This window comes from Ranitomeya variabilis, chromosome 3, assembly GCF_051348905.1.
Source record: "Ranitomeya variabilis isolate aRanVar5 chromosome 3, aRanVar5.hap1, whole genome shotgun sequence".
In the NCBI taxonomy this organism is placed as follows: Eukaryota; Metazoa; Chordata; class Amphibia; order Anura; family Dendrobatidae; genus Ranitomeya; species Ranitomeya variabilis.
Window position 1 is genome coordinate 10,958,002 of NC_135234.1, and position 27,157 is coordinate 10,985,158.

A 27,157-nucleotide genomic window follows, 5' to 3' on the forward strand; every position below is an offset into this window, starting at 1 on the left:
TGCTGCCGTATGTCCCTATTACTGCACCTGATACCCCAACACTGAGCCGCTGCTGCCGTATGTGTCCCTATTACTGCACCTGATACCCCAATGCTGAGCCACTGCTGCCGTATGTGTCCCTATTACTGCACCTGATACCCCAATACTGAGCCGCTGCTGCCGTATGTGTCCCTATTACTGCACCTGATACCCCAATACTGAGCCGCTCCTGCCATGTATCCCTATTACTGCACCTGATACCCCAATACTGAGCCGCTGCTGCCGTATGTGTCCCGATTACTGCTCCTGATACCCCAATACTGAGCCGCTGCTGCCGTATGTGTCCCTATTACTGCACCTGATACCCCAATACTGAGACGCTCCTGCCATGTATCCCTATTACTGCACCTGATACCCCAATACTGAGCCGCTGCTGCCGTATGTGTCCCGATTACTGCTCCTGATACCCCAATACTGAGCCGCTGCTGCCGTATGTGTCCCTATTACTGCACCTGATACCCCAATACTGAGCCGCTGCTGCCCTATGTGTCCCTATTACTGCACCTGATACCCCAATACTGAGCCGCTCCTGCCATGTGTCCCTATTACTGCACCTGATACCCCAATATTGAGCCGCTGCTGCCCTATGTGTCCCTATTACTGCACCTGATACCCCAATACTGAGACGCTCCTGCCATGTATCCCTATTACTGCACCTGATACCCCAATACTGAGCCACTGCTGCCGTATGTGTCCCTATTACTGCACCTGATACCCCAATACTGAGCCGCTGCTGCCGTATGTGTCCCTATTACTGCCCCTGATACCCCAATACTGAGCCGCTGCTGCCGTATGTGTCCTTATTACTGCACCTGATACCCCGATACTGAGCCGCTGCTGCCGTATGTGTCCCTATTACTGCACCTGATACCCCAATACTGAGCCGCTGCTGCCGTATGTGTCCCTATTACTGCACCTGATACCCCAATACTGAGCTGCTCCTGCCGTATGTGTCCCTATTACTGCACCTGATACCCCAATACTGAGCCGCTGCTGCCGTATGTGTGCCTATTACTGCACCTGATACCCCAATACTGAGCCGCTGCTGCCGTATGTGTCCCTATTACTGCCCCTGATACCCCAATACTGAGCCGCTCCTGCCATGTGTCCCTATTACTGCACCTGATACCCCAATATTGAGCCGCTGCTGCCCTATGTGTCCCTATTACTGCACCTGATACCCCAATACTGAGCCGCTGCTGCCGTATGTGTCCCTATTACTGCACCTGATACCCCAATACTGAGCCGCTGCTGCCGTATGTGTCCCTATTACTGCACCTGATACCCCAATACTGAGCCGCTGCTGCCGTATGTCCCTATTACTGCACCTGATACCCCAACACTGAGCCGCTGCTGCCGTATGTGTCCCTATTACTGCACCTGATACCCCAATGCTGAGCCGCTGCTGCCGTATGTGTCCCTATTACTGCACCTGATACCCCAATACTGAGCCGCTGCTGCCGTATGTCCCTATTACTGCACCTGATACCCCAACACTGAGCCGCTGCTGCCGTATGTGTCCCTATTACTGCACCTGATACCCCAATGCTGAGCCGCTGCTGCCGTATGTGTCCCTATTACTGCACCTGATACCCCAATACTGAGCCGCTGCTGCCGTATGTGTCCCTATTACTGCACCTGATACCCCAATACTGAGCCGCTCCTGCCATGTATCCCTATTACTGCACCTGATACCCCAATACTGAGCCGCTGCTGCCGTATGTTTCCCTATTACTGCACCTGATACCCCAATACTGAGCCTCTGCTGCCGTATGTGTCCCTATTACTGCACCTGATACCCCAATACTGAGCCGCTGCTGCCGTATGTGTCCCTATTACTGCACCTGATACCCCAATACTGAGCCTCTGCTGCCGTATGTGTCCCTATTACTGCACCTGATACCCCAATACTGAGCCTCTGCTGCTGTATGTGTCCCTATTACTGCACCTGATACCCCAATACTGAGCCGCTGCTGCCGTATGTGTCCCTATTACTGCACCTGATACCCCAATACTGAGCCGCTCCTGCCATGTGTCCCTATTACTGCACCTGATACCCCAATATTGAGCCGCTGCTGCCCTATGTGTCCCTATTACTGCACCTGATACCCCAATACTGAGACGCTCCTGCCATGTATCCCTATTACTGCACCTGATACCCCAATACTGAGCCACTGCTGCCGTATGTGTCCCTATTACTGCACCTGATACCCCAATACTGAGCCGCTGCTGCCGTATGTGTCCCTATTACTGCCCCTGATACCCCAATACTGAGCCGCTGCTGCCGTATGTGTCCTTATTACTGCACCTGATACCCCGATACTGAGCCGCTGCTGCCGTATGTGTCCCTATTACTGCACCTGATACCCCAATACTGAGCCGCTGCTGCCGTATGTGTCCCTATTACTGCACCTGATACCCCAATACTGAGCTGCTCCTGCCGTATGTGTCCCTATTACTGCACCTGATACCCCAATACTGAGCCGCTGCTGCCGTATGTGTGCCTATTACTGCACCTGATACCCCAATACTGAGCCGCTGCTGCCGTATGTGTCCCTATTACTGCACCTGATACCCCAATACTGAGCCGCTGCTGCCGTATGTCCCTATTACTGCACCTGATACCCCAACACTGAGCCGCTGCTGCCGTATGTGTCCCTATTACTGCACCTGATACCCCAATGCTGAGCCGCTGCTGCCGTATGTGTCCCTATTACTGCACCTGATACCCCAATACTGAGCCGCTGCTGCCGTATGTGTCCCTATTACTGCACCTGATACCCCAATACTGAGCCGCTCCTGCCATGTATCCCTATTACTGCACCTGATACCCCAATACTGAGCCGCTGCTGCCGTATGTGTCCCTATTACTGCACCTGATACCCCAATACTGAGCCTCTGCTGCCTTATGTGTCCCTATTACTGCACCTGATACCCCAATACTGAGCCGCTGCTGCCGTATGTGTCCCTATTACTGCACCTGATACCCCAATACTGAGCCTCTGCTGCCGTATGTGTCCCTATTACTGCACCTGATACCCCAATACTGAGCCGCTGCTCCCGTATGTGTCTGCAGCGCCCCAGAGTCCTGGTCGTTGCAGTACTGTGGCTCCGCCACTATGGGGAGCTATGGTGCGTCTGATGGCACTGAAGGAGTTCATCTGATCAGGTATCACAGACACCAATACATTTCACAGCTGGGCCTCCGGGGGGAGCTAAGGCTGCTATTCATTAGGCCACTCCCCACCATAGTGGGTAAACTGGGGGTCAGGCAGGAAGTTAGATGAGAAAGCTGACTGGGTTGGAACCAGGCAACACCTTGTGGCAGAGGGTGTTGTGGGGGGAAGAGACAGTAGGGTCTCTGTCAGGGGTGGGATCCTGACAGAGGCTTGGCAACTTGAACGAACGTAACGGGACCGCGCCTGCTCCGGGTAGCGGCGGTGCCCAAGAAAGGATTAGAAGCGAGATAGATTGTGCTGAGAAACGAGATCACGCAAAGGAGAAATACCAGTAGGAGTCGTGCTGTAAGACCGGAGCAACATCCTACTGAGGCGCACTACCGGTGGCCGGAACGTCGAGGGAGTATCATAACATTCAGCTTCAAGCAATACTCCAAACAGCGGCAGGACAGTCAGTCTAAGGCGGGCTGTCTAACTTAAATCACCTATGCAGTCTTGGGGGCAACTTGTGGAGAGGGGCGACTCTAGGGTCCCGGAAGAGCTCCGAGCCTACCCGTCATACGGGTGCCGTCCCAACCAGAACAACAGGGAGGGACGGAGGATTAGAAGAACATCATTTAATCGAGTTGTGAGGGAACTTAAGAAACAGACACAACGGTTGTGGGGACTTTCCGTAAGCACAGCAGGGAAGGACCGCAACACATAGCGCTAGAAGGAAGGCACAGATTTCCACCTGTGAGGAGAACTCTGGAGGTGCCATCGGACCGGCCGGACTTGCGCAGCCTGGTGAACCGTATTCTGGACTGAGGACCCAGAGATCTTCAGTAAAGAGGTAAAGAGACTGCAACCTGGTGTCCTCGTTATTTACTGCACCGCACCACCACTACCAACATCCGACACATCGTTTACTGTGCGCCCCTCGGCAGGGTCACGGACCGGGGCCTAGCCGCCGTGACAACCCCAGAGCAGAGACTCAGAGGCCCGGTACCGGGTACCCCTCGGCCCTGCGGCGGGTGGGGGCGCTACATGTCCCTATTACTGCACCTGATACCCCAATACTGAGCCGCTCCTGCCATGTGTCCCTATTACTGCACCTGATACCCCAATACTGAGCCACTGCTGCCGTATGTGTCCCTATTACTGCACCTGATACCCCAATACTGAGCCGCTGCTGCCGCATGTGTCCCTATTACTGCACCTGATACCCCAATACTGAGCCGCTCCTGCCATGTGTCCCTATTACTGCACCTGATACCCCGATACTGAGCCACTGCTGCCGCATGTGTCCCTATTACTGCCCCTGATGCCCCAATACTGAGCCGCTGCTGCCGTATGTGTCCCTATTACTGCACCTGATACCCCAATACTGAGCCCCTGCTGCCGTATGTGTCCCTATTACTGCCCCTGATACCCCAATACTGAGCCTCTGCCGTATGTGTCCCTATTACTGCACCTGATACCCCAATATTGAGCCGCTGCTGCCCTATGTGTCCCTATTACTGCACCTGATACCCCAATACTGAGCCGCTGCTGCCGTATGTGTCCCTATTACTGCCCCTGATACCCCAATACTGAGCCGCTGCTGCCGTATGTGTCCCTATTACTGCACCTGATACCCCAATACTGAGCCGCTGCTGCCGTATGTGTCCCTATTACTGCACCTGATACCCCAATACTGAGCCTCTGCTGCCGTATGTGTCCATATTACTGCCCCTGATACCCCAATACTGAGCCGCTGCTGCCGTATGTGTCCCTATTACTGCACCTGATACCCCAATACTGAGCCTCTGCTGCCGTATGTGTCCCTATTACTGCACCTGATACCCCAATACTGAGCCGCTGCTGCTGTATGTGTCCCTATTACTGCACCTGATACCCCAATACTGAGCCTCTGCTGCCGTATGTGTCCCTATTACTGCACCTGATACCCCAATACTGAGCCGCTGCTGCCGTATGTGTCCCTATTACTGCCCGATACCCCAATACTGAGCCGCTGCTGCCATATGTGTCCCTATTACTGCTCCTGATACCCCAATACTGAGCCTCTGCTGCCGCATGTGTTCCTATTACTGCTCCTGATACCCCAATACTGAGCCGCTGCTGCCGTATGTGTCCCTATTACTGCACCTGATACCCCAATACTGAGCCGCTCCTGCCATGTGTCCCTATTACTGCACCTGATACCCCAATACTGAGCCGCTGCTGCCGTATGTCCCTATTACTGCACCTGATACCCCAATACTGAGCCGCTGCTGCCGTATGTGTCCCTATTACTGCACCTGATACCCCAATACTGAGCCGCTGCTGCCGTATGTGTCCCTATTACTGCACCTGATACCCCAATAGTGAGCCACTGCTGCCGTATGTGTCCCTATTACTGCTCCTGATACCCCAATACTGAGCCACTGCTGCCGTATGTGTCCCTATTACTGCCCCTGATACTCCAATACTGAGCCACTGCTGCCGTATGTGTCCCTATTACTGCCCCTGATACCCCAATACTGAGCCGCTGCTGCCGTATGTGTCCCTATTACTGTAACTGATACCCCAATACTGGGCCGCTGCTGCCGTATGTGTCCCTATTACTGCACCTGATACCCCAATACTGAGCCGCTGCTGCCGTATGTGTCCCTATTACTGCCCCTGATACCCCAATACTGAGCCGCTGCTGCCGTATGTGTCCCTATTACTGCCCCTGATATCCCAATACTGAGCCGCTGCTGCCGTATGTGACACTATTACTGCCCCTGATACCCCAATACTGAGACGCTCCTGCCATGTATCCCTATTACTGCACCTGATACCCCAATACTGAGCCACTGCTGCCGTATGTGTCCCGATTACTGCTCCTGATACCCCAATACTGAGCCGCTGCTGCCGTATGTGTCCCTATTACTGCACCTGATACCCCAATACTGAGCCGCTCCTGCCATGTGTCCCTATTACTGCACCTGATACCCCAATATTGAGCCGCTGCTGCCCTATGTGTCCCTATTACTGCACCTGATACCCCAATACTGAGACGCTCCTGCCGTATGTGTCCCGATTACTGCTCCTGATACCCCAATACTGAGCCGCTGCTGCCGTATGTGTCCCTATTACTGCACCTGATACCCCAATACTGAGCCGCTGCTGCCGTATGTGTCCCGATTACTGCTCCTGATACCCCAATACTGAGCCGCTGCTGCCCTATGTGTCCCTATTACTGCACCTGATACCCCAATACTGAGCCACTGCTGCCCTATGTGTCCCTATTACTGCACCTGATACCCCAATACTGAGCCACTGCTGCCGTATGTGTCCCTATTACTGCACCTGATACCCCAATACTGAGCCACTGCTGCCGTATGTGTCCCTATTACTGCCCCTGATACCCCAATACTGAGCCGCTGCTGCCGTATGTGTCCCTATTACTGTAACTGATACCCCAATACTGGGCCGCTGCTGCCGTATGTGTCCCTATTACTGCACCTGATACCCCAATACTGAGCCGCTGCTGCCGTATGTGTCCCTATTACTGCCCCTGATACCCCAATACTGAGCCGCTGCTGCCGTATGTGTCCCTATTACTGCCCCTGATATCCCAATACTGAGCCGCTGCTGCCGTATGTGACACTATTACTGCCCCTGATACCCCAATACTGAGACGCTCCTGCCATGTATCCCTATTACTGCACCTGATACCCCAATACTGAGCCACTGCTGCCGTATGTGTCCCGATTACTGCTCCTGATACCCCAATACTGAGCCGCTGCTGCCGTATGTGTCCCTATTACTGCACCTGATACCCCAATACTGAGCCGCTCCTGCCATGTGTCCCTATTACTGCACCTGATACCCCAATATTGAGCCGCTGCTGCCCTATGTGTCCCTATTACTGCACCTGATACCCCAATACTGAGACGCTCCTGCCGTATGTGTCCCGATTACTGCTCCTGATACCCCAATACTGAGCCGCTGCTGCCGTATGTGTCCCTATTACTGCACCTGATACCCCAATACTGAGCCGCTGCTGCCGTATGTGTCCCGATTACTGCTCCTGATACCCCAATACTGAGCCGCTGCTGCCCTATGTGTCCCTATTACTGCACCTGATACCCCAATACTGAGCCACTGCTGCCCTATGTGTCCCTATTACTGCACCTGATACCCCAATACTGAGCCACTGCTGCCGTATGTGTCCCTATTACTGCACCTGATACCCCAATACTGAGCCGCTGCTGCCATATGTGTCCCTATTACTGCACCTGATACCCCAATACTGAGCCACTGCTGCCCTATGTGTCCCTATTACTGCACCTGATACCCCAATACTGAGCCACTGCTGCCGTATGTGTCCCTATTACTGCACCTGATACCCCAATACTGAGCCGCTGCTGCCGTATGTGTCCCTATTACTACACCTGATACCCCAATACTGAGCCGCTGCTGCCGCATGTGTCCCTATTACTGCACCTGATACCCCAATACTGAGCCGCTCCTGCCATGTGTCCCTATTACTGCACCTGATACCCCAATACTGAGCCGCTGCTGCCGTATGTGTCCCTATTACTGCACCTGATACCCCGATACTGAGCCGCTGCTGCCGTATGTGTCCCTATTACTGCCCCTGATACCCCAATACTGAGCCGCTGCTGCCGTATGTGTCCCTATTACTGCACCTGATACCCCAATACTGAGCCGCTGCTGCCGTATGTGTCCCTATTACTGCCCGATACCCCAATACTGAGCCGCTGCTGCCATATGTGTCCCTATTACTGCTCCTGATACCCCAACACTGAGCCGCTGCTGCCGTATGTGTCCCTATTACTGCCCCTGATACCCCAATACTGAGCCGCTGCTGCCGTATGTGTCCCTATTACTGCACCTGATGCCCCAATACTGAGCCGCTGCTGCCGTACGTGTCCCTATTACTGCCCCTGCTGTGTGGTTCTGTGTGCCCTCTAAATTCTAAGGCACCCCTCTATAATATAGCAATGTACCCTAGAAAACAGTGCCCATATTTTGCCCCCTAGAAAGTAATATTGTCCTGTGTACCCCTTTGATAGTCACAGTAACCTGAGTTCCCCTCTAACAATAAGTGCCCACTTTACATTTAATAATGTCCCAAGTATGACTCCTGTACAGCTCCTCTATACACAGCATGATGCTCTCTTATATACAGTATACTGACCCCTTAGTAGCCTCCAAACTGATGGCTCCAACACTGTAATCTCCACACTGTATGATGCCCCTCTAGATAGCCTCCATATAGTATAATGCACCAGATAGTCCTCAATATAGTATAATGCATTCCCCATAGGCCTACTCTATATTGTATAATGCACCCCCATAGGCAGACACTATAGCACAAGGCAGCACCCATAGGCAGACCCTGTAGTATAAGGTAGCATCCGCAGGCAGACCCTGTAGTATAAAGCAGCACCCATATAGGCAGTCCCTGTAGTATTAGGCAGCACCCCCATAGGCAGACCCTGTAGTATAAGGTAGCACCCCCATAGGCAGACCCTGTAGTATAAGGCAGCACCCCCATAGGCAGACCCTGTAGTATAATGCAGACCCCCCAAAGGCAGACCCTGTAGCATAAGGCAGACCCTGTAGCATAAGGCAGACCCCCCATAGGCAGACCCTGTAGCATTAGGCAGACCCCCCCATAGGCAGACCCTGTAGTATTAGGCAGACCCCCATAGGCAGACCCTGTAGTATAAGGCAGACCCCCCATAGGCAGACCCTGTAGTATTAGGCAGACCCCCTCCCATAGGCAGACCCTGTAGTATTAGGCAGACGCCCCATAGGCAGATTCTGTAATATAAGGCAGCACCCCTTAAAAAAAAAAAATGCTTACCTCTCTTCTTCCTGGTTCTTGCGCTGCTCTGAGCTCCCACTCGTCTCGGCGCCGGGCAGTGACTCATCACGCCCCGTTAGCGTCGCCGACGTCAGACGCTGGGGGAAGGAGCGCAGCGGTCCTTCCCTCATTATTGCGGTCAGCTGTATCTGCTAAATGCCGGTATAGCTGACCCTGCGATGACAGGTGGGGGGCCCACTGCTGGCACCGGGCCTCCTCGCCTGCTCAGGGGCCCCATAGCTCTGCGCGCGCCGATACAGTTACAGTAGCGTAGCTCCGGGAGGGCCCCCTAAGAGCGAGGGGCCCAGGGCGCCCGCACCCTCTGCCCCCCCGGTAGCTACGCTACTGATCACATCCAATTGTGGAAATTATTATTATTCCAAGATCTAATAATTAAAAGGTCCTTTTGTTCGCAGGAAGACCCCTTTAAGGTTTGAAACCTTAGACAAAGTTATCTGAACACAGAAATCTCCAAGGGTGCCCAAAGTTTTTCATCGGCCCATTTTCCTTTTTGTAATTTTTAAAATGAAAAAATAAAAATGACAATATTTACATATTTATTTTTTTTAGCAAAAATACAAAGGAAATGTGTCATCTGTAACTTCAGGCCTTTTATAGATAATTTCATCTTCAACTTGCTTAACTTCACAATAACAGGAATTTTGACCAGGGGTGCCCAAACTTTCACATGCCACTGAATATTTTATTCTGACATTTCAGAGGAAAGCGGTTTAGTATCCACCGTGGACTGAGGCCACGCTGGAGGCTAGTCAAGTAGGTGGGTCCCTCTCCCCATGAGGGGCTCTCGCTGCGTGCAGAGGGGAACACCTGTGAGTCATTGCCAGTGGCAGGGAGGGCGCTGAGGGCCGACTTTAGGTTTAACACTGCAATAAAAAAATCATACACACCCTAAATGCTAGCACTAAAAACTGAAGGTACCCGGGAAAAAAAATAAAAAAATCAGTCTTCACACAGGGTAGAAGCATTATCGGACTCCACTCGGAGATTTGCAGCCACCCGGAAGTATGAGAACTGCGGCAACCCGGAGAACTGCGGACACTGGAGAACCGCGGCCACCCGGAACCCAGAGAACCGTGACCACCAGGAACTTGGAGATCCACGGCCACCCAGAACCTGGAGAACTGCGGCCACCCAGAACCCGACGATCCACAGCCACTGGAGAACCGTGGTTACCCGGAAACAGGAGAACTGCGTCCACCTGTAGCCCAGAGACCGCGGCCAACCGGAACCCAGAGAACCGTGACCACCAGGAACTTGGAGATCCACGGCCACCCAGAACCCGAAGATCCGCAGCCACTGGAGAACCGTGGTTACCCAGAAACAGGAGAACTGCCTCCACCTGTAGCCCAGAGACCGCGGCCAACCAGAACCCAGAGAACCGTGACCACCAGGAACTTGGAGATCCACGGCCACCCAGAACCTGGAGAACTACGGCCACCCAGAACCCGGAGATCCACAGCCACTGGAGAACCGTGGCTACCTGGAAACAAGAGGACTGCGTCCACCTGTAACCCAGAGATTGCGGCCATCCGGAACCTAGAGATCCGTCGCCACCTGGAACCCGGAGATCCGCAGCCACTCAGAGAAACACATCCACCCAGAATCTGGAGAACTGTGGCCATTGGAGAATCGCAGCCACCCAGAACCAGGAGAACAGTGGGCACCGGAGAACTGCTGGCCACCCGGAACCCAGAGATCTGTGGACACCCAGAGAACCGCAACCACCCAGAAATCCGTGGCCACCTGGAAAACTGTGTTACATTTGCCACACGGGGAACACTAAGAACAAAACCCATAACGCTATGGCGGCCTTGCGCTGCACGTAGAAGTCTTCCCTATTATTCGAGACGTGATTTGATAAAACGACATTTCCCACTGACATCGAGCCACGAATGGCTGAGGGGCCGGAGGAGCGGGCTCTGCTGTGGGCCGGAGGAGCGGGCTCTGCTGTGGGCCGGAGGAGCGGGCTCTGCTGTGGCCCTGTGCACACTGTGGCGGAGTGCCTGATCCAGGGCTACCATGTGTGACTCCCCTATACACTGGGCAGAGAGCGCAGGCCGTCAGCCGCCTCAGACCTACCGCTCCATGACAGAAGCAGCCTCAGCTCCGCGCCCACCACCTCACACAGCCTCATCCTAAATCCACTGCTCCAGAAATATCACTTATATACCCCACTCTAACCACGCCCTTCATGTAATGCACAGACACACGCTCCTTATTCGCTGGCTGAGCTTTCAATCATTCACACAGCCGACCAATTATTGCCTGTCAAGGAAAGCACCGCCTATTTTTGCTGCAGCTGACGGAATCCAATATGGGCGTGGCTTCTTGTAGATCCGGGCAAAGGTTTATGCTGATTGGTCAGTGACGAGTGGGCGTTTCCCTTTTACCAACTAAACTACGTGGCTGGATGGTAGAGTGTAAAGGGGCGTGACTCCAGAAGTCACGTGTAGGGGCGTTACTGGGCGGAGCTCGCGTCATGGGTTTTGAATTATTTATCGCCTCACGCGTCCCGCCTTTTTCCCGCCCTCCAGTTCCCGCCCATTCTCCTCAGCACCACGGACAGCAGCGGTGACAGCAGCCGAGGCTCCGGACCGGGCTCCAGCGGCGGCCGCACCTGCTCAGCTCCAGTGCCGAGGTCCGGAGAGAGTGAGCGGGAGGAGGAGGCTGCTGACCGGGGCTGAGCGCTGACCCTGGCTGAGCGCTCCCCGCGGCTCCTCACACCCGGCCGCTGTCATCCCCACCGGAGTCCGGAGTGTAAATCACCGCAGTCGGACGCAGCTGCGCCCTGACAGGAGGCAGGTGCGGAACCTGTGGAGGCTGCGGAGCCGCCCGTCCTGTGTGCAGGGGCCGGAGAGGAGGCAGCTCCGGCTGTGGGACCCTGCGGAGGAGCCGAGGGAACCAACCGCCAGGGATCTGCAGGAGTCAGCAGAGATCTGGGATCCGGCTACAGAGGATTGAGGAGAGATCTGGGATCCGGCTACAGGGGGCTCAGGAGAGATCTGGGATCCGGCTACAGGGGGGTCAGGAGAGATCTGGGATCCGGCTACAGGGGGCTCAGGAGAGATCTGGGATCCGGCTACAGGGGGGTCAGGAGAGATCTGGGATCCGGCTACAGGGGGGTCAGGAGAGATCTGGGATCCGGCTACAGGGGGCCCAGGAGAGATCTGGGAACCGGCTCCAGGGGGGTCAGGCGAGATCTGGGATCCGGCTACAGGGGGCCCAGGAGAGATCTGGGATCCGGCTCCAGGGGGGTCAGGAGTGATCTGGGATCCGGCTACAGGGGGGTCAGGAGAGATCTGGGATCCGGCTACAGGGGGCCCAGGAGAGATCTGGGATCCGGCTCCAGGGGGGTCAGGAGAGATCTGGGATCCGGCTACAGGGGGGTCAGGAGAGATCTGGGATCCGGCTACAGGGGGCCCAGGAGAGATCTGGGATCCGGCTACAGGGGGCCCAGGAGAGATCTGGGATCCGGCTACAGGGGGTCAGGAGAGATCTGGGAACCGGCTCCAGGGGGGTCAGGCGAGATCTGGCAGATTCAGTCTGCTGTGGAGTAGGTTGGGAGATCTGGTATGGATTGTGACATCAGACTGCTGTACAGAAGGGATCTAGTCCTGGAATCTGTATAAATTGTCAGATCTGCTCAGCTGTATGTTAAATTGTGACATCTGCTCTGTTTTAAATAAGGGATCTAGTATAGATTTTGGGATCTGTTACAGATAGATTATGAGATCCTGGCTGTTGTAAAGAAAGGATCTATATAGATTGTCAGATCTTGTATGTGGTAGATATTTCACTGACTGATTTAGTATATATTGAGAGATCTGCTATGTTGTAAAGAAGGGATTTAGTCTGGGGGATCTATATAGTCTAGTCTGGGAAGCTCTCGATTAGATTGTGAGTTCTGGCCTACTGTAAAGAAGCGATCTAGTTCAAGGGGATTTCATGGGTTGTGAGATCTGGTCTGTTGTAAAGAAGGAATCTGGTCTTGGGGATCAAGTATAGGTTGTGAGATCTTGTCTGTTATAGAGTGGATTGGGGATGTAGTGTACATTCGGAAATCTAGTCTGTTTTAAAGAAGAGATCTAGGCTGATTTTGAGACTTATTGTACATAGAGGGATCTAATCTGTTGTAAACAAGAGTCTTATTCTGGGGAATCTAGTATAACTTGGGATATCCTGATCTACTACAAAAATAGATCTACTCACATATAGATTGGGGATCTAATATAAATTGAGAGATCTGGTGTATTTTAGAGTTGACTGGAGCTACTGTTACAGATTGTAAAATCCATATTTTCATAAAGTAGATTGGGGGATCTATTACAGACTGAGATATGTAATCAATGGTGAGGAAGAGATGTTGTCTGTCACACAGAAATTTTGGGGATTTAGTAAAGATCGAAAGACCTGGTCCATTATACAGGGGATTTGAGTAACCTGATCAGGACTAGGGGGGATCTGGTCTGTTACACATCAGATTGAAGGATTTAGTACAAATTGAGAGACCTGGGATTTTGCATGGTGGATTGGGGATTTAATTAACCTAAAATCAGGGATCTGGTCTGATGTGAAGAATAGATCTGGTCTGTTACACATCAGATTTAGCAATCCAGTGTAAATTTAGAGATCTGGTGGTCTTCTGTAGAGTAGTTTAGGGGATCTGGGTTTTATGTAGACATTGTGGGATCTAGTTTGCTATGGAAGAGATTGATTACTTTTATTTTACAGGGCAATGAGGAATTTGGCCTCGTCAAACTATAGGATCCACTGTAATATTACAAAAAGTGAACGATCTTGTCAGATAGAGCAAAGTATTGAGTGATCTGGTTCTGTGATAGAGAGATTGAGGGATCTGATGTGTTTATCTATAGTGGAAATAGGCAATCTAATTTCTTCTAAAGAATATTGGGGATTCTTGTTGTCTGTAGATTAGATTGGGGGATCTGATCTATAGAGGACGTGGGGGATCTAGTCCTGTTATTGCTGCTGGTGGAGTAGACTGTGTTGTGGTCACGTGTACGCCTGGAGCAGAGGAGCTGTGGTTCTGAGAGGAGGAATATATAGTTCTTGTAGTCCTGTACGGGGCGGTGATCTCACCTCTAGTGATCCATCACAGGCGTGGGGTGTAAGGACTGAGGGGATCAGGCGACTGGTAGGATCGGACATGTGTTGCAGATGGTGGACGGGCAGATATCTGGCCGTGAATTCTACGTTTTGGGGATTGAGCGATGGACTCTGTCCGGGATCTCTGCTAGAGAAGATCGGATCCATCAGTAACCGGGGAGCTCCTGGGATGTCGCTGTCATAACGTTCCCTCTTGGTTTGGACTTGATCATCTGTGGTCACTGCAGGACACTTACAGATTCTTCTTCATGATGTCTCGTTATAGTCTCACCTAGTTCATTATAGACCCTGCTCCTCGTGCCTTCCCACAGCATCTGGAACTGACTCCATTCATTTGGGGGATGAACATTGGGGCTCTCTGTGCTCCCCTGACCTCGTAGAGGTGTCCGAGGATGAAGACTATACGGAAGGTGCTGGACGGCTTAACTGCCTCAACGCCGGTTGGAGCAGGGGTCGGTGGTGGAACAGTTGGTGGCTGTGCAGTTTATCCATCTGGGCAGCCGGGGGCTGTGGTGTCTCCCCGAGAACCCGAAATCCAGGAGAGCCTTACCTCCGAACAGTTCCAAGTGTGCAAGGTAATCTAACCGAGTCCCCCACAACGCAGGCCCGAGGGGGCATTGTGTACAGTGCCGCAGGTGGAGCAGACCTCCCAGTATGAAGGTCCGTACTGGTGGAGGAGGAGACATTAAGGTTATTGTCAGGGCAAAGCTTCAGATTCTAGGCTAGAGATGGATGTGACGGGTCGGTATAAAATGGACCGACTGCGACTCCTAAAATATATAATAAATTGGATAAAGATAAGAAAGGGGATTGTGTCAGCTCACCCATAGCGGAGTCCGGAGCTCGGAAATCAGCAGTGTCGCAGGAAGATCAATTAATAGTTGAAAATGCTAAATCCATCTTCAGAAATCGGATGTAGATAAAAGTATCACAGTTATTAGGTAAATTAAAAGTAAGACAACAGCATGGCAGTCACAGCCCGGGGTGGTGATGGGCAGGCGCCTTTCATTCATTAGCTTAATCATTGCAAATTTGATACTGGTATATACATCGGGTTTCTGATTTACGATTTTCGACTTGATATAATCAGTGACTTACTGCAGTGCAGGATGTGCTGGGAATGTTTTCATGAAAATTTGGGAAAGTAATAAAAGGTCCTATAAATGTCTGTTCTGTCCCTGATCTCAGGATCTCGGCTTTTTGTGGAGATGAATCTGTGCTGCACATTATGTCCATGCTTGGTAGTGCCCGGTGCTGTGCAGAATTATACCCCAGAGCTGCACTTTATGTCCATGGCAGTAGTGCCCGGTGCTGTGCAGTATTATACCCCAGAGCTGCACTTTATGTCCATGCTTGGTAGTGACCAATGCTGTGCAGAATTACCGTATACTCCAGAGCTGCACTATATGTCCATTTCAGTAGTGAGCGGTGATGTGCAGTATTATACTCCAGAGCTGCACTTTATGTCCATGTCAGTAGTGACCGGTGCTGTGCAGCATTATACACCAGGTCAGCCCGCACCAATATCGTTGTATCCTATACCTCATACATGACAGTCCTAGACCTGATACATACAGCATCCTGTACCTCATACATGACAGACCTAGACTTGATACATAAAGCATCCTGTACCTCATACATGACAGACCTAGACCTGATACATACAGCATCCTGTACCTCATACATGACAGACCTAGACCTGATACATACAGCATCCTGTACCTCATACATGACAGACCTAGACCTGATACATACAGCATCCTGTAACTCATACATGACAGACCTAGACCTGATACATACAGGATCCTGTACCTCATACATGACAGACCTAGACCTGATACATACAGCATCCTATACCTCATACATGACAGACCTAGACCTGATACATACAGCATCCTATACCTCATACATGACAGACCTAGACCTGATACATACAGCATCCTATACCTCATACATGACAGACCTAGACCTAATACATACAGCATCCTATACCTCATACATGACAGACCTAGACCTGATACAGTATCCTGTACCTCATACATGACAGACCTAGACCTGATACATACAGCATCCTGTACCTCATACATGACAGACCTAGACCTGATACATACAGCATCCTATACCTCATACATGACAGACCTAGACCTAATACATACAGCATCCTGTACCTCATACATGACAGACCTAGACCTGATACATACAGGATCCTGTACCTCATACATGACAGACCTAGACACCTAGACCTGATACAGTATCCTGTACCTCATACATGACAGACCTAGACCTGATACATACAGCATCCTGTACCTCATACATGACAGACCTAGACCTAATACATACAGCATCCTGTACCTCATACATGACAGACCTAGACCTGATACATACAGGATCCTGTACCTCATACATGACAGACCTAGACCTGATACAGTATCCTGTACCTCATACATGACAGACCTAGACCTGATACATACAGCATCCTGTACCTCATACATGACAGACCTAGACCTGATACATACAGCATCCTATACCTCATACATGACAGACCTAGACCTGATACATACATCATCCTATACCTCATACATGACAGACCTAGACCTAATACATACAGCATCCTGTACCTCATACATGACAGACCTAGACCTAATACATACAGCATCCTGTACCTCATACATGACAGACCTAGACCTGATACATACAGGATCCTATACCTCATACATGACAGACCTAGACCTGATACATACAGCATCCTGTACCTCATACATGACAGACCTAGACCTGATACATACAGCATCCTGTAACTCATACATGACAGACCTAGACCTGATACATACAGGATCCTGTACCTCATACATGACAGACCTAGACCTGATACATACAGCATCCTATACCTCATACATGACAGACCTAGACCTGATACATACAGCATCCTATACCTCATACATGACAGACCTAGACCTGATACATACAGCATCCTATACCTCATACATGACAGATCTAGACCTGATACAGCATCCTGTACCTCATACATGACAGTCCTAGACCTGATACATACAGCATCCTGTACCTCATACATGACAGACCTAGACCTAATACATACAGCATCCTGTACCTCATACATGACAGACCTAGACCGGATACATACAGGATCCTGTACCTCATACATGACAGACCTAGACCTGATACAGTATCCTGTACCTCATACATGACAGACCTAGACCTGATACATACAGCATCCTGTACCTCATACATGACAGACCTAGACCTGATACATACAGCATCCTATAGCTCATACATGACAGACCTAGACCTGATACATACAGCAACCTGTACCTCATACATGACATACCTAGACCTGATACATACAGCATCCTATACCTCATACATGACAGACCTAGACCTGATACATACAGCATCCTGTACCTCATACATGACAGACCTAGACCTGATACATACAGCATCCTATAGCTCATACATGACAGACCTAGACCTGATACATACAGCATCCTGTACCTCATACATGACATACCTAGACCTGATACATACAGCATCCTATACCTCATACATGACAGACCTAGACCTGATACATACAGCAACCTGTACCTCATACATGACAGACCTAGACCTAATACATACAGCATACTGTACCTCATACATGACAGACCTAGACCTGATACATACAGGATCCTATACCTCATACATGACAGACCTAGACCTGATACATACAGCATCCTGTACCTCATACATGACAGACCTAGACCTAATACATAAAGCATCCTGTACCTCATACATGACAGACCTAGACCTGATACATACAGCATCCTATACATCATACATGACAGACCTAGACCTGATACATACAGCATCCTATACCTCATACATGACAGACCTAGACCTGATACATACAGCATCCTATACCTCATACATGACAGTCCTAGACCTGATACATACAGCATCCTATACCTCATACATGACAGTCCTAGACCTGATACATACAGCATCCTGCATCTCATACATGACAGACCTAGACCTGATACATACAGCATCCTGTACCTCATACATGACAGAACTAGACCTGATACATACAGCATCCTATACCTCATACATGACAGACCTAGACCTGATACATACAGCATCCTGTACCTCATACATGACAGACGTAGACCTGATACATACAGCATCCTGTACCTCATACATGACAGACCTAGACCTGATACATACAGCATCCTATACCTCATACATGACAGTCCTAGACCTGATACATACAGCATCCTGTACCTCATAAATGACAGACCTAGACCTGATACATACAGCATCCTGTACCTCATACATGACAGTCCTTGACCTGATACATACAGCATCCTGTACCTCATACATGACAGACCTAGACCTGATACATACAGCATCCTGTACCTCATACATGACAGACGTAGACCTGATACATACAGCATCCTGTACCTCATACATGACAGACCTAGACCTGATACATACAGCATCCTATACCTCATACATGACAGTCCTAGACCTGATACATACAGCATCCTGTACCTCATAAATGACAGACCTAGACCTGATACATACAGCATCCTGTACCTCATACATGACAGTCCTAGACCTGATACATACAGCATCCTATACCTCATACATGACAGAACTAGACCTGATACATACAGCATCCTGTACCTCATACATGACAGACCTAGACCTGATACATACAGCATCCTGTACCTCATACATGACAGACCTAGACCTGATACATACAGCATCCTGTACCTCATACATGACAGACCTAGACCTGATACATACAGCATCCTATACCTCATACATGACAGATCTAGACCTGATACATACAGCATCCTGTACCTCATACATGACAGTCCTAGACCTGATACATACAGCATCCTGTACCTCATACATGACAGTCCTAGACCTGATACATACAGCATCCTGTACCTCATAAATGACAGACCTAGACCTGATACATACAGGATCCTGTACCTCATACATGACAGTCCTAGACCTGATACATACAGGATCCTGTACCTCATACATGACAGAACTAGACCTGATACATACAGCATCCTATACCTCATACATGACAGACCTAGACCTGATACATGCAGCATCCTGTACCTCATACATGACAGAACTAGACCTGATACATACAGCATCCTATACCTCATGGATGACAGTCCTAGACCTGATACATACAGCATCCTATACCTCATACATGACAGTCCTAGACCTGATACATGCAGCATCCTGTACCTCATACATGACAGACCTAGACCTGATACATACAGCATCCTATACCTCATACATGACAGACCTAGACCTGATACATGCAGAATCCTGTACCTCATACATGACAGTCCTAGACCTGATACATACAGCATCCTATACCTCATGGATGACAGTCCTAGACCTGATACATACAGCATCCTATACCTCATACATGACAATCCTAGACCTGATACATACAGCATCCTGTACCTCATACATGACAGACCTAGACCTGATACATACAGCATCCTATACCTCATACATGACAGACCTAGACCTGATACATGCAGCATCCTATACCTCATACATGACAGTCCTAGACCTGATACATACAGGATCCTGTACCTCATACATGACAGAACTAGACCTGATACATACAGCATCCTATACCTCATGGATGACAGTCCTAGACCTGATACATACAGCATCCTATACCTCATACATGACAGTCCTAGACCTGATACATACAGCATCCTGTACCTCATACATGACAGACCTAGACCTGATACATACAGCATCCTATACCTCATACATGACAGACCTAGACCTGATACATGCAGCATCCTGTACCTCATACATGACAGTCCTAGACCTGATACATACAGGATCCTGTACCTCATACATGACAGAACTAGACCTGATACATACAGCATCCTATACCTCATACATGACAGACCTAGACCTGATACATGCAGAATCCTGTACCTCATACATGACAGAACTAGACCTGATACATACAGCATCCTATACCTCATGGATGACAGTCCTAGACCTGATACATACAGCATCCTATACCTCATACATGACAGTCCTAGACCTGATACATGCAGCATCCTGTACCTCATACATGACAGACCTAGACCTGATACATACAGGATCATATACTGTATCTCATGCATAGCCGATCCAGACTTGATATACACTGTTTTGAAAAAGTCTTCATATCTAGTGAACTTTTTCAACGTTTTTCACGTTACACACACAAGCTTAAATATATCTTATTAGGATTTTATATGTTAGAACATAAAGTAACAAGTATTTATGAAATGTAAAGGGAATGATACGAGGTTTTCTAATTAGTCAAAAAAATATAAATCTGAAATTTGCAAGTTGCATTAGTATTCAGCCCCCTGAAGTCTGATGCGCCTGAATAACATCCCGAGAGGCCAGTCGCCCACAGAAGTCACATAATTAGTACATTGCTTCCACCTGGGTGTGATTTCTTCTCAGTATAACTACAGATGTTCGGTGAAAGCCTCAGAGGTTTGTGTGAGAACATTCGAGATCAAACAACATCATGAAAATCAAGGAGCCCACCGGACAGGTGAGGGATAAAGTTGTGGAGAAGAGGAAAGCAGGGTTAGGTTATAATAAATAACCCAAGCTTTGAACATCACATGGAGCTTGGTGCAATCCATCATCCACAATGTAAGGAGTATGAACAGTTTTCAGCACCTTATATGTCACTGATGACGCCCCTAGACCTGGTGCAGACAGCATCCTATATCCGATACACATCAGGTACCATATGTGACCCCCACTTGCTGTAGTATGAGGATGTTCTTGTGCACACTCACCAGTCACTTGTACTGGAAGCTTTTTATTTTCCAGTTCTAGTGATCCCGAGCTCCCAGTATAAGGAGATGTTGTGTCTTCCTCTTGTCTCTCAGGTTTCTTACTGGGTTTGCTTAGGTCATTGCGGGGCTGCAGCTGCCTGATGAAGATCTCTGGAGACTCTCTACTTTATATCCCACAGGTTTATCTGCTGCTAAAGTAGAGAGCTGAGATAACTCGCTGGAGGCGATGTAGACACCCCCATAAACATTGCTCATGTCAGGGGACAAAATAGGAAAGAGCAGGAAAATACATCCGACACACGATATCCCCCTGAAATATCTGTGGCATGTTCACACATTGGCCTGCTGTGATACAGTAAAGGTACCTTCACACGAAGCGACGCTGCAGCGATAGCGACAACGATGCCGATCGCTGCAGCGTCACTGTTTGGTCGCTGGAGAGCTGTCACACAGACCGCTCTCCAGCGACCAACGATGCCGAGGTCCCCGGGTAACCAGGGTAAACATCGGGTTGCTAAGCGCAGGGCCGCGCTTAGTAACCCGATGTTTACCCTGGTTACCAGCGTAAAAGTAAAAATAACAAACAGTACATGCTCACCTGCGCGTCCCCTGCCGTCCGCTTCCTGTACTGTGTGAGCGCCGGCCCTAACAGCAGAGCGGTGACGTCACCGCTGTGCTTTTACTTTCACTTTAGGGCCGGCGCTCAGTCAGAGCAGGAAGCGGACGGCAGGGGACGCGCAGGTGAGTATGTACTGTTTGTTTTTTTTACTTTTACGCTGGTAACCAGGGTAAACATCGGGTTACTAAGCGCGGCCCTGCGCTTAGTAACCCGATATTTACCCTGGTTACCAGCGTAAAACATCGCTGGTATCGTTGCTTTTGGTGTCAAACACGACGATACACGCCGGGTCTGACGACCAAATAACGTTCTGAACTTTAATCAACGACCAGCGATATCACAGCAGGATCCAGATCGCTGCTGCGTGTCAAACACAACGATATCGCTATCCAGGACGCTGCAACGTCACGGATCGTTGTCGTTCTCGTTGTAAAGTCGTTTCGTGTGAAGGTACCTTAAGTGCTAACCTGGGAGGAGGGGGATGCAGCTGCACTTTCTAAGGCTGAGGAGAATGAGCACACAAGTTTACCCATAATATTCCGCATAACTGTGCTTCTACAACTTACATTTTTCTCCGTCATCTCCTTTTTTCACAGCAATAGGTAACATCCTTTAGAGGTTATAAATACATCCCTGGTGGTTCTGAGGAAATAAATGGGCTATTGAATACATCTCTAATGGTCTAGAGAAGCGAAGGGGTTAATATTTACATCCCTGGTGGTCTAGGGCAATGAGAAGTGGTTTATTGTTACATCCCTTGTGGTCTATGAGAAGTCAGGAGAGTGAAGAAGGCCCCGAACCTGCAAAAAAACCCAAAACCTTAGTTAATAGCTGTGGTATATTGAAAACAAAAAAATCTGGCATAGTGACCCGCTTTAACCCCATGTGTCCAGCATAGCCCTCTCTAGTCGCGTACACCAGGAAGATGCCAGCTGCAATCTGTGACTGGTGGCAGACGTCAAGTGACTGGAATGGTGTATCATCAGATCATTATTGGTCACCAAAGATGGTTCCAGTCCTAACACAGATCACTGTGGAGCTGGAGCCATGGCACTTATAGCTGGGGGATCTGCAACGCCCGCTAGAGCCGGGGGTACTCGGGCTGGTCAGTTCTTCAGGGGGTGTCACGGCAGCAGTGACCCGGTCCGTGGCCCTGGGCGTGGAATAAAATGCAAGGGGGAAAGTTTCTAGGGGATTAAGTCGTGACGCCACCCGTGGTGTTCGGCAATAGATGGCCGACGCTGCGATTCAGGTCCACTGGGGCCGATGGTGACGCAGCAGCTGTCCACGGGTATGGCGGGACCAAGGGCAGTTATAGGGTTAATTTGATGATGGTAAAACTGTTGTAGTACAGGGCAGGTGACGCAGTAAATAAACCTAAGGACACAGCAGGGTGCAGTCTTCACACTTTACTCACAGTCTTTATGTTACAATCACCAGTTGGGTGCTATGTCCGGGTCCAGCCAGCTCTCGGGTAGTTTGGGAGCACTTTTCCGGACCCTGTTCTTGTGTACCTTCCCAGGTCATCTCTCTGCGCTGGCTCACCCCCTCCTGCCCTGTGCCTCACACACAGTGTCTCAAGCCAGCAGCCTCAGGGCCTGTTGGGCGACGACCTCCTGGTCCCCTTGACCCTATGTTGCTGCCTTTTTAGCGATTGTGTGTCGATTTGGCTGTCTCACATACAGATACTCCAGCCTCCGGTTCGCTAGCTGAGTCCTACAGTCTCTCGACTGGTCTGGGGCTGGTCCCCACTGCGACCTGGTCCCTCCACCTGACTACAGTCGGCGTGGATTCGGGCACCACGGGTGGATTCTTCACTTCCCTGGCCCCTAGGACCCCTTTTCTCTCTCTGGAACCCCCTCTGACCCCTCCGTCACTCCTCTCTCCACACTTGCTTCACTTTACTCCCGTTTCCATGACCACTCTCCACTACCAACTGTCACTCTACCTCCAGGTCTCCTACCCTTATCTACTTCCTCCACCCACACCCTCTACCTAGTTCCCCTTCCAGCCTGAGATGGTGCCCTCCCTAAATGGGGTCCGCCCAGATCCCCTGTCCTGGAGTGGTGTGCGGGTACCGAGTAGTGCCCCTTCCTTACCCGAGAGTGGGGCACCACACCTCTGGCTGAGGTGCAGCACCTCTGTGGCGACAGGACCCTCATGGGCGCCACACATCTATGCCATTTTATATTTTTTATTTACAGGTCTGAACGCCGCTTCAGTGATTATATTCCTGGTGTTCTAAGATAATGAAATATTTAATGATTATATCTCTGGTAGACTAGGATAGAGGCTAATGATTAAAACCCTGGTGGGTTAGGACAGTATGGTTGTTAGTGATTACATCCTTGGTGGTCTACGCAAGTGAATAGGTTAATTTTTATATCCCTGGTGAGCTAGGAAAGTTAATGGTTTAATGAATATATCCCTGGTGGGCTAGGGTTGTAAAGGGCTAATATTGGCATACCTGGCGGTCAAGAGAAATTAGGTATAATTGCAATTACTTCTGAAGAGTTTATGGCCGTGCCCTGCTGTTTACTGCTCAGTCATACAGATGCTATATCATCAGCTCTAAGCCAATCACAGTGAAGCTCATACAAGCCTGTACAATCGGGATGATGCAGTGGGGAGCGAGAATGCACAATTCGTGTTTTGATGCAGCCTTTGGCTAATATTACCCCTTCACCATCTTGGACCTTACACCCTGAATTCTGACTTCTGCTAGTTATTGTGTTGTGCACAAGGCGTAAGTACTGTAAGGATATAAGGAACCAGGGTCCCTGCCGCAGATTGTACTCACCTGTCAAAGATGGCAGCCAGTGGGGTCATAATCGAACCCACCCGCTGTTATCTCTGGAGCGAACTGCCCTCTGCTGCCCCCTATTTTCCGTCCAATTATGTGATTGACCGACGATCAACGGAGGAGGTCGCAGGCTGTTTCCACTAATAGGCCGGTTATTATCTAAAGCATGGAATATATGTATATACCCCGATACGGTCTCTGTGAACTCCACGATAACCCAACACTACTACAGGCAGACTGGAGGCCTGGGTCTGGGAGTGTATATGGCTTCGGGGTGCGGGTTACAGAGCTAAAGGAACAGAACTGTTATATTTTATATTTTAATCTAAAACGATAGGCAGTGTTTATAAAAAATATATAAAAGATTTTACAAAGGGGGCAAAACAGTACAGCATTTAAAATGACATAAAACAGGATTAACGAAATAACTTACTACACTAATCACATAGATTATTCAGTTCAGCGAAGGAGAGCACTTTAATTGGAGGCGTTCAGTGAACGGGATTCATACATACACTGATATATATCTGTCACGCTGTGACGGTTTTCAGTAAAGAGGACAGAGAGGCCCGAGTCTCCGACCTTACTATTCTCCTGTGAAAACCCTAATCTGTGCCCTCCCCCGCCCCATGAGGCATAAACGAGACACAAAGACAAAACAGGGACAGAAAACCTCTATCATACAAAAGCACTAACCAACAATAGGGAGGAGGATAGGGACTGGGAGCAACAAAGTAAATGGGAAAAGGGACCAAGGAGATAAACACCCACGCACAACAGCAAACTACCGAACACCACAACTCCAAACTTCAACTACTGAGCTTTAGCACACAGCACAGGAAAACGAATCTCCAATAGCTACAATGAACTCCTATTCAGCACACGTCTCCTAAGAGCAAGGAAGCAGCTAGATCTCTCACAGGCAGGACAGACAGGGTCTGACCAGGTTCCTCAGGAAGAGTTATGACCTGATCAGAAGCAGCTGAAATGGACCTGCATGTTTCTGACCAGCATAGAAAGGGTCATTAACCTCTTCAGCACAAAAGGAAACCAAATTCATTTAATATGGGATTCAAATACACAGGCTAAATGGAAGATCTGTGATTCACAATACGTAGTGATCTTCTACCCCCAGATCTCCCAGGTAGGCGTGACACACTCGTGACAGTATCTCTCTACAGGAAAACAGATCATAATTTGTCTTAAGCTTCCATCAGCACCTGAGTTACACCCACACATCCCCCTTGATGATCTCACCTTGGCTGGGTTGTGGGATGTTCTCAGCCCTTCAGGATTTTATGAAATTCCCAACTTATGAGATATCTTCACTCCTGATGATCACAGAAGTTCGAGATCGCCTCCATATTTTTTATCGTGATTTTACCTTTCCATCGATAGTAAACATGACATGGCTGTTGTCAGCGATCCGGACACTATTGATTTGGGGCTTATAGGAAGGTGTTACACTTATGAGAAAACATGCCAATTCTTCCTCAATAAGGCCATGTGCACACGTTCAGGTTTTTTCGCGTTTTTTTCACGTTTTTTTCGAGCTAAAAACGCTATAAAAACTCATTAAAAACGCATGCATTATGCATTCTATCATTTAGAATGCATTCTGCATGTTTTGTTCACATGGATGCGTTTTTTCCGCGAAAAAAACGCATCGCGGTAAAAAAATGAGCATGTTCATTAATTTCGCGGTTTTTCTGCGCTTTTCCTGCGATTCTATGCATCTGGGAAAAACGCACAAAAAACGCATCAAAAACGAGTTAAAAAACGCATGCGGATTTCTGGCAGAAATTTCCGTTTTTTTTGTCAGGAAAATGTCTGCAAGAAATCCTGACGTGTGCACATACCCTTAGTCCTGAAGTCAGAAATGTCTGTCCTATCACTATGGAATCTATACGAACCGCAATAGTCACAACATTCTTTTGGAGACACTAAGTCTGAAGGAACAATAGCTATCTCTGGAGGGTATCTCTAAAGCAGGGGTGGGGAATCTTTTTTTGCGAAGGGCCATTTGGATATTTATACCATCCTTCGGGGGCCGTACAAACTCCGCCCACAAAGTCCATCCTGACCCTGGCACTGGTGTCAGGATGTTATCTTTCATTGCATGCCTTTCAATGTTCAGTAGTGAACACTGCGTGTGTGCTAACAGAGCAAGAAGAAATTAATGAGCTGGTGGCAATCAAATTACAGCTCCTTGCCCAAGAATGGGGTCCCTGAGAATCTGCTCGGGGGCCTGATAAAAGGTCATCAAGGGCCGTAAATGGCCCTGGGGCCTGAGGTTCCCCACCTCTGCTATAAAGGGTGTTAGATATTTGCCTCCGTTCATCCCTTCAAGACTTAAAAGGCCTTTCCTGTGTTAATTCCTGTCCAATCTATAGCTTTCCATCTCGCTCACACTAGACATTCCCTTTGGCACCTCAGGGGTCCTTTGGTTCAAAAGGAACTGCCTGCATTTTAATTAGGATTGTCACTTCCCAGCTACACATCACTTCCTACTTCCTTATGTCCATTGTACAAGTCTATTTCTAGGAGACTCAGACTGTCAGCTCTTGTTTCAACTGGAAAAGAGAGAGGAGGAGGGTAGGGGCGTGACTGCCCCCTCACTAGTGGCTTTAGGTATCTCAATATTTTCTATGACATCACCCATGTGTC

The 27,157-nt window shown here is 49.5% G+C and overlaps 1 protein-coding gene across 8 annotated transcripts in view; it reads left to right on the forward strand.

Moving 5' to 3' along the window:
* The first annotated feature begins 11,604 nt into the window (after positions 1–11,604).
* The window catches only part of STXBP5L (syntaxin binding protein 5L), a 358,674-nt gene continuing 343,121 nt past the window's right edge, over positions 11,605–27,157 (forward strand). For 3 of the 8 annotated variants that reach the window (XM_077293644.1, XM_077293646.1, XM_077293647.1), the window contains exon 1: positions 12,293–14,786. In XM_077293644.1, the coding sequence (XP_077149759.1) occupies positions 14,604–14,786 (183 nt within the window). In that variant the 5' untranslated portion in view covers positions 12,293–14,603. The other 5 variants (XM_077293642.1, XM_077293645.1, XM_077293641.1 and 2 more) reach the window with 4 other exon arrangements.